Below are 9261 nucleotides of genomic sequence, written 5' to 3'. Positions count from 1 at the left end.
GCTCTCCCTCCCTCCAATTGCCATAAGATCACAGGGCCGCACCCGGGCCCAGGAGTGCCGCCTCGCCTGCATCCTGGCTTTCTGATGGTGATCACCGGCGGGGGGGCAGGGCAAAGGCGGCCCTAGGGCTCTTAGCTCCCCGCCTCTTAGCACCCCCATGGGTTTCCGATCACTGTCAGTGGCAGGGGGCTTCTTCCTGCTTTCCCTTTCGCCTCCCTGCATTGTGCCTACATATGCAAATTAACCGCCATCTTTGTTGTCAGTTAACTGCCATCTGAGTTGGCAGTTAATTTGCATATAGCCCTGATTAGCCAATGAAAAGGGTAGCGTCGTACGCCAATTACCATTTTTCTCTTTTATTAGTGTAGATGCCCTTTTTTAAGGTCCAACCTCTATGACTGGCCCTGTCACCACTCCAACCTGTCACAAATAAAATTCTTTTTATTCTGACTTTAATAGCAGTTGTTACTAATACTGATCATTTTGTGTTTAATTATGCATGGCTTTATGATGTTATTTATTTTATGTTATTTTTTTTAAAAAATCTATTACTAGATTGTAAGCTCCATAAGGGTAGAGTACCTTCTTTTTTAACATTACATAAGGGAAAATTCCCAAATCTCCCTAGGTGGAGAAGAAATGCTACCATAAATTTCCACATGCCCATCATCAAAGTGATCTGTAACCAATCTTGTTTCATTGATAGTTCCTCATCCACCCCTCCCCTGGATTTTTTTGAGCATGTGAAGGACTGTGTTTTAAACTTCTTGGTGTTCCCAGTAGCATCCAGCTCAGGAATCAAATTCAGGAGGGAAGCAATTATTCTTAGTAGGGAATTAGCTATTATTGTAAACCTCACATTCTATACCCAGAAAAGTGAAAATCCTATCCCATTTTTATTTATTTCATGTGCCTTCAGAGGATGAACAGTTTTTGGAAATATAGAACCTGCATCATTTTGTAAGATTGCTTTTTAAATATTAAATTCTAGCCCTAGCAGTTTGACTCAGTGCCCTTTGGTCCATGCCAGCCTGGGGACCAAAGGGTACCGGGTTGGATTCCGGTCAAGGGCATCTACCTTGGTTGCATGCTCCTCCCCGGCCTGGGCCCTGGACAATGCTGTATCAATATTTCTGTCTGTCTTTCCCTCTCTCTTCCACTCTCTCTAAAAATCAATGGAAAAGATATCCTCAGGTAAGGATTAAAAAAAAAAAATTGCCCTAGCTAGTTTGGCTCAGTGGCTAGAGATTTGGCCTGTGAACTGAAGGGACTTGGGTTCGATTCTAGTCAAGGGCACATGTCCAGGTTGCAGGCTCGATCCCCTGTGGGGGGAGAGGGGGTGTGCAGGAGGCAGCCAATCAATGATTCTCTCTCCCTCTCCTTTCCTCTCTGAAATCAATAAAAAAATACTTTTAAAAAATTAAATTCTATTTCTTCTGGCACTGTCTTCTCTCTGTTTCAGTCTCCTGCCTCAAGCTGGAGCTGTGAGGGGAAATTCTATAATTCTTTGAATTTGGTCTTCGATGAGTTTGTGAAGAAATGAGAAGTCTCTAGACCTGGATAATAATGGTGCCATTCGATTAATAGCATCTTTGCTCTTGATGAATCATAATCTCTCTGGGGTCATAAAAAGAGTTAAGATTTAGCATATTAGGGGCCATTTGAAGAGGCTGCTAGAGAAACTTGGGTGTACCTCAGAATTAGATATTTTTAAAATACTACTTTGTGAATTGGTGCTTCTGTCTTAGATTTTATTGAAAGGATAAAGGTATAGAGGCTTCCAGGAGGTCATACAAAATATTAGTGTACAAAATAACATGAGACCCTGATTTCAGGATTGTGTTTTGAGCCAAAAATTTTTCTCAATTTTAAATAAATGTGAAAACTCTTGCAATTACCTGTGAATAGTCCAGTCAAGTAATAATTTATTCTGTGTATAGACTAAAACAAGTAAGGATCTGGCTTGGTAGAAGAGGCAACTTTGAAAAGTACTTAGCCATTAAGGTTGCACTGAGGAATACTTTTCGTATCTTCATGTGTTCCCAACTTCAATCTTGGAATAGGCTCACCACCTTTCAGTTTACCTTTTTTTATGTAAGAAAACATTTCTTGAGTAAATTACAGAGGTAGATTCCATTGATTTTTAGAGAGAGTGGAAGGGACAGGGAGAGACAGAGAGAGAGAAACATCAGTGTGAGAGAGACACATTGATTGGTTGCCTCCTTGCACGTGCCCTGACCTGCAACCAAGGTATGTACCCTTGGCAGGAAATCAAACCCGGGACCCTTCAGTCCACAGACTGATGCTCTATCCACTGAGCCAAACTGGCTTGGGCCAATTTACTTTTGAGGATGTTTTCCAAAGACTATTTGTGGGTTCTCTTCCTACAAGTCAAAAGATACAAATTCACAGTCATTAAGCTTAGAGTTTGTTTTTGTTTTTTTAGTTTTTCACAAGTATAATGTATTTTCTTCGTGATAGCTTCCAGTCCATTGGATTACAATTCAGCGACCAATCATTATGGGCCTGTGTTGCAAGGACTGTGCTAGGGACTGTTGGGGATAATGAGAGAACAAAACCCATTTCCACTCTAGGAGAGAATCAGATAACTATACAAAGTTGGTATATTTTAAGAGCTGTAATAAAGATCCACAGGAAGATTTGTGGGGCTTCAAGAAGGAGAAGTATGGCAGGCAGTACATTTGATTATAGTTATCAGGGAGACAGATCTTCATGGAAGAGGAAACTTTTGAACTGAACATGGAATGTTATAGAATTTGGATAGGCAGATTCAGATATATACAAGAAAACAGTTGAAATTTCAATAACCTAGATACTCTGGAACATTCTCAACTTAGGAGATTTGTACTTGATAAATCTGGACAAATATGCATCAGTAAGTATGATTCCAATCCCAATTCTAACATGTGAGGTTTTTCCCAACACTATCAAGCAGTTCTTTCACACCAGCTCAGGGGTCCACAATTCACCTCAGTTCTGACACTGTCTACCTGGAGATAGCCTCAGGTCCCACAGGTTAAGGATTTTCAGTCCTAAACACTGTCTCCTTCTACCCCCTACAGATACCAAAGGCAAGTCCAGGTTGTCACCTCTGCTTCTGACCAATAGGCTGTGTAGATCAGAGGTTTCAACCACCCATTCCTTGAATTTGATGAATTTGCTAGAATGGTTCACAGAACTCAGAGCAATATTTTACTTACTAGATTACCGATTTATGATAAAAGGATATAAACCAGGAACAGCCAGATGGAAGGGATGCATAGAGCAAGATATGAGGAAGGAGCACGGAGTTTCCATACCCTCTCTGAGAGAGCCATTCTCCCAATACCTCAACATGTTCATCAACTTGAAAGCTCTTTGAACCCCATCCTTCTGAATTTTTATGGAGGCCTCATTACTTAGGTGTGACAGAATAAATCATTATCCAATAGTGATTGAACTCAGTCTCTAGCCCCTCCCTCACACTTCCATCCCAGGTGGGGATGGAGCTGAAAGTGTTTGGTTTCCCTGGCAACCAGCACCCATCCTTAGTAACTTAGTGACATTCCAGCAGTCACCTCAATGACAACAGACACCTTTATTGAGCTCTTCACTTAGGAAATTCCAAGAGTTTTCAGAATAATGCCAGGAGCAGGGTCAAAGACCAAATATATAGTTCTTATTACAAATCACACTATCATAATCATAGCAGATACCAAAGGTAAATCATCGTTTTGTAAGGCTAGTGTTCAGGGAGGTGGTTATTTTGGTCCCAAATGTGTCCCATGCTTTTGTTTTTGCCCCAGGCTTTCAATCTGCCTCATTCATCTGATTACTTAAATGTTTTTGTTCAATGGTTGCTTTACAGCTTTGAAACTCAGAGAAATGGACTGGTGTTTATCTATGACATGTGTGGTTCTAATTATACCAACTTTGAGCTGGATCTTGGCAAGAAAGTCCTAAACCTGCTGAAGGTAAGGCTGTAACAGGGCCCTCTTAACTCCTTTAAAGGTTAGGATACTTTTTTTTCTATTCTTTGAATTTAGGAATGATGTAAATTTTAGACATTGTGTTCCATTTAAAGGCTACCTATAAAAGATGATTGATTACTACTTCCTCAGAACAAGAAATGGTCTTAAAAGTAAAATGGGAAGAATTTAAATAAGAAATGCACAAGAACATTCTGAATCATAAAGGTGTGGCATGTCTCTTTCCTGGAGTTTTGTAGAATAAGAATGAATGAAGTGGCCAGTGTCCATGAAAACTGTCATTAGCCAGTGACTTTCAGACTTTAACTCAACCTAGTCAGAAATATGTGTGGGGGTTTTTTTAATTACAATTTTTTTTTAATCCTCACTTGAGGATATCTTTTTATTAATTTTAGGAAGGGAGAGAGATAGAGAGTTAGAAACATCGATGAGAGAGAAACATCGATCAGCTGCCTCCTGCACACCCCTTACCGGGGACGTGCCCGCAACCCAGGTACATGCCCTTGACCGGAATAGAACCTGGGACCTTTTCAGTCCGCAAGCCGACGCTCTATCCACTGAGCCAAACCGGTTTCGGCCTTTTTATTAATTTTAGAGAGAGAGGAAAGAAGAGAGAGAGAGAGAGAGAAATATCTATCGATTGCCTCCCTTTGTACTTGCCCTGACCAGAGATTACACCCACAGTCTAGGTGTATGCCTTGAACAGGAGTCGACCCACAACCTTTTGGTATATGGGTCAACGTTCTCAGCAACTGAGCCACCCAAACCAGGGCCAGAAATATGTTTTACATTATGACTTAGTGCACAAATATGTAGAGTTACATACATAGATAAGGTTCTTAATCACTTATCACAAACTCTTCTGTCTAGAAGGCTTTTGTAATATCTTGAACTTTAAAAGATAACATGGCCCTAGCTGGTTTGTCTCAGTGGATAGAGCATCGGCCTGTGTACTGAAGGGTCCCGGGTTCAATTCCGGTCAAGGGCACATGCCCTGGTTGTGGGCTTGATCCTCAGTAGGGGGTATGCAGGGGGCAGCCAACCAATGACTCTCTCATTATTGATGTTTCTATCTCTCTATCCCTCTCCCTTCATCTCTGAAATCAATAAAAATACATTTAAAAAAAAGAAGATAACATGTATACCATGCTATAACCAAACATTAATATTTCTGCAATGGAATGTATTATAAGGAGTGTAAAAGAATAAAGGCTGCCCTAGCTGGTTTGGCTCAGTGGATAGGGCATTGGACTTCGGACTGAAGGGTCCCAGGTTCAATTCCAGTCAAGGGCTTATGCCCGGGTTGTGGGCTCGATCCCCAGTTGTGCAGGAGGCAGCCGATCAATGGTTCTCTCTCATCATTGATGTTTCTATCTCTCTCTCCCTCTCCCTTCCTCTCTGAAATCAATAAAAATATATTTTAATAAAAAAGAAAAAGAATAAAGGCTATGAATAGCCTAGGGCATTTCAGATTAGTTTTTGCTAACTTTTAAAAATATGTATTTTATTGATTTTTACAGAGAGGGAGAGTGATAGAGAGTTAGAAACATCAATGAGAGAGAAACATCAATCAGCGGGAGAGGGAGAGAGAGATAAAAACATCAAGGATAAGAATCCTTTGGATGTGAGGGCGATCTGGCTGCGACATCTGTCACCCCACTGATCGCCAGGGTTGATTCGGCTGATCTGGCTGGCTAGGCGGGTGTCCCCCTCCTCCCTCACCGATCCATGTGCGTCCCTCCCAAAGCTGCGCGCTCGGTCGAAGAGGATGACCTTCCCCCCCGAAGAGAGGACCGGTCTTCGGTCAAGGGTATACGAGTAGCTGCGCTCCCCTGCTAGAACCTCCAAACAAGCTCTCAAGAATCATTGATCGGCTGCCTCCTGCACATCCCTTACTGGGGACCGCAACATGGGTATGTGCCTGATCGGGAATTGAACTGTGACCTCCTGGCTCATATGTCAATGCTCAACCATTGAGCCACACTGGCCAGGCTGCCCTGTGAATTTTTGCACCAAACTTATGAAATTTAAGGTTTTCAGAATTATTTAGATTTTAGAATCTGTGGGTAGGGATGTGTATCTGTGTATACATATTTATAAAACAAAACAAGCTTTACCCTTACTGTGAGCAGTCATTTTGATTATTCTCTTCTATTTCATATTTTTAAAATGTTAGTTATGACCTATTAAATTAAATTCAGGACCCACTGAGTGACAAATATTCATCTAGGAGTCTATGGAGTCTTTGTTCCAGGACCTCACTTGGGAGTACTGAGGAACTAGATTTCTAGAGGTGTTGATTTACTATTACAGTTGTTTTCTGGGACTTGAATTTTTCACTCATTATTTTACTGAAATTCCTCTTGTGGTATGTAGCTGTGATTTACTCCTTTTTATTGATAGTTGAAGGATTGTTACTTTTTAATTCGTCATCCGTTGGTGCATATATATCAATTTATTCATCTGCTTTTCTACTAATGGCTCCTTGAATTGTTTCCTGATTTTTACTATGAATAGTGCTGCTATGAATACTTTTATACTTTTCTTCTTGTGCATGTGTGCAGGTGTATCTCTAGGTCATTGTTTCTCAAATGTTTTTTCATTATTGCCTCACTTAGGAGCCTTTCATAGACATCACCCTTCCCCTCAAGTTAGTCCTCTTCTAATAAAATTCTAATACCACAGATGTATTGACTGCATGCATATCAGTGCTTTATGCATAAAAAAGAGTATGATTTTTTTGCCTATACCCTACTCTCCTCAAAACTATTTTATCCCCTTGAGGGTAGTATCACCCCTGTTGAGAATGTTATGTTCTAGAGCAATGGTAGGGAACCTTGTTTCTTCCAAGGGCCATTTGGATATTTATAACATCATTCATGGGCCAAACATTTTATTAACTTATCCCTAATGCCTTGGCAGGGCTAGACCAAATGATTTTGTGCACCTCATATAGCCTGCGGGCCAGACATTCCCCAACCCTGCACTAGAGTATAGACCTAGGAGCAAAATTATTGGGTCTTTGAAGGTTCAACTTCATAAAATAGTGTCAAATTGTTTTCCTAAATGGTTGTACCCACCTGCCATTTGTAAAATTTCCATTGGTCCACATCCTCTCCTGTGCCATGCCAGCACGGCCAAGGGTGAACCTGAGGAGGGGCGGTGAAGGGTTGAAGAAAAGACAAATAAATACAGCCGGGGCTCAGTGAATCTCCCGTGCCTGAGTGAGGACACAAAAGACCCAGCCTGCAAGCCAATGCTTTATTTTATAGTCTGATTAAAACAAGGGTAGATTAACATGTATACAAATGTTCTTGTTTTGGCAACACTATCTGCACCTTTCACAGCCCATTAGCTACTTAGGAAGGAATTAAGGAGGACTACAAGGTCAGGCTTAATTATGCTAAGAGAGATCTGCCCTCCAGGCTGGGACTTGTTTGTGGTCCTACCACAGGTCAGCCCAAGGCTTGACCCTAGAGTCGCTCCCTACACTCTCCAACACTTGGTGATGTCACACTTCTTTTTTTTTAATTTAAATATTTTATTGTTGACACTATTGTAGATGTCCCCCATTTTCCCCCTTTTACCACCTCCACCCAGGCCCCCTCCCCCTCCCTTAGCCCTCACCACACTATTATCTGTGTCCATGGGCTATACATATATGTTCTTTAGCTAATTCCTTCACTTTCCTTTATCCAGTCCCTCTCACCCTCTTCCCCTCTGACATTTGTCAGTCTGTTCCATGTATCCATGCCTCTGGTTCTATTTTGTCAGTTTATTTTGTTCATTAGACTGGAAATATTAGTGTGATCATATGGTATTTGTCTCTCTCTGACTGGTTTATTTTGTTTAACATAATAATCTCCAAGTCCATCCATGCTATTGCAAAGGTTAAGATCTCATTTTTTACAGCCTCATAGTATTCAATTGTGTAAATATACCACAGCCTTTATATCCACTCTTTCTCTTGGTGCCCTTAAAATTCTCTCTCTGTCTTCACTGTTTGCCATTTTAATTATGATGTGTCTTGGTGTGAGTCTCCTTGTGTTCATCTTGATTGGGATTCTGCTTCCTGAACATGTGTGATTTTTCTTTCACCAGGTTAGGTACATTTTCTGTCTTTTTTGTTGTTTTTCTTCACCCGAGGATATTTTTTCCATTGATTATTAGAAAGAGTGGAAGGGAGGGGGAGAGGCAGAGAGAGAGAGAGAAACATCATTGTGAGAGACACATTGATTGGTTATCTCCTGGACTCGCCCCAACTGGGGATTGAACCTGCAACCAAGGTATGTGTCCTGATTGGAATCGACCCCAAGATCCTTCAGTCCAAGGGCTAATACTCTAATCACTGTGTTTGGGCTATACTTAGGACACCTCAATTGCTTGCCTGTGCACATACTTTGACCAGGTCAGGAATCAAGCCTGCAGTTGAGGTACGTGCCCTTGACCAAATGCATGACCCTTCAGTCTGTGGGCCAACACTCTAAACGCTCAGCCAAACTGGCTAGGATTTTGTCATTGTTTCTTGAAACAGGTTTTCTATCCTTTGCTCGCTCTCTTCTTCTGGCACCCCTATGATGTAAATATTGTTGTTCCATGTTGTCCCAAAGTTCCATAAACTATTCTAATTTTTTAAAAAATTTTGTTGTTGTTGTTGATTGGCTTTTTTTTTCTTGAATCACTGATTCTATCTTCTGCATCAGCCAGCCTACTTTTTCCCCCCTCTGTACATGGCTTTTATTATTTACATAATACAATATAGCATCAATGCTGGATAGCATGATTATGTGCAATACATAAGTATGAACTATCTGTATACATCTGCAAATCTAACTCAGAACTAAGGTACAAAGATTTGAAAGCAAAATTGAATGCTTTAAGAACAAAAGTAAAACTAAGATTGAGCACTGCAATAAATCAGAAGTAGTGCCTCATGTACATACTTGACTATTTACAGATGAAAACAGGCATTACCACAACACTAATCTAACTATACTCATCCTATCTAATAAAAGAGAAACATGGTAATTGGCGTACAACCGCTACCCTTCCCATTGGCTAATCATCGAGATCGGCAAATTAACTGCCAGCCAAGATGGCGGCCGGCAGCCCGGCAGCTTAAAGCGAACATGAGGATTGCTTGCTTCAGTGATGGAGGACTCCAACGTTCCCCGCCTGCCTTGCTGGCCTCACAGCTGCAACTCTAAGTAACTATGTTGCAAATATAGAAGCTAAAAAAATCCCAGAAACCTGTTTTACTCAGCGGGGCTTC

The 9261-nt window shown here is 41.1% G+C and overlaps 1 protein-coding gene across 1 annotated transcript in view; it reads left to right on the top strand.

Moving 5' to 3' along the window:
- PTPN9 (protein tyrosine phosphatase, non-receptor type 9) overlaps positions 1-9261 on the top strand; it is a 117375-nt gene that overhangs the window by 28155 nt on the left and 79959 nt on the right. The window contains exon 4 of the mRNA XM_006774580.2: positions 3869-3974. Within this exon, the coding sequence (XP_006774643.1) occupies positions 3869-3974 (106 nt within the window). The remainder of the gene's footprint in view (positions 1-3868; positions 3975-9261) is intronic.

This window comes from Myotis davidii, unplaced genomic scaffold, assembly GCF_000327345.1.
Source record: "Myotis davidii unplaced genomic scaffold, ASM32734v1 scaffold687, whole genome shotgun sequence".
Taxonomy (NCBI): domain Eukaryota; kingdom Metazoa; phylum Chordata; class Mammalia; order Chiroptera; family Vespertilionidae; genus Myotis; species Myotis davidii.
Note: the sequence above shows the minus strand (reverse complement) of the source record. Positions and strands in the feature narration are given on the sequence as shown.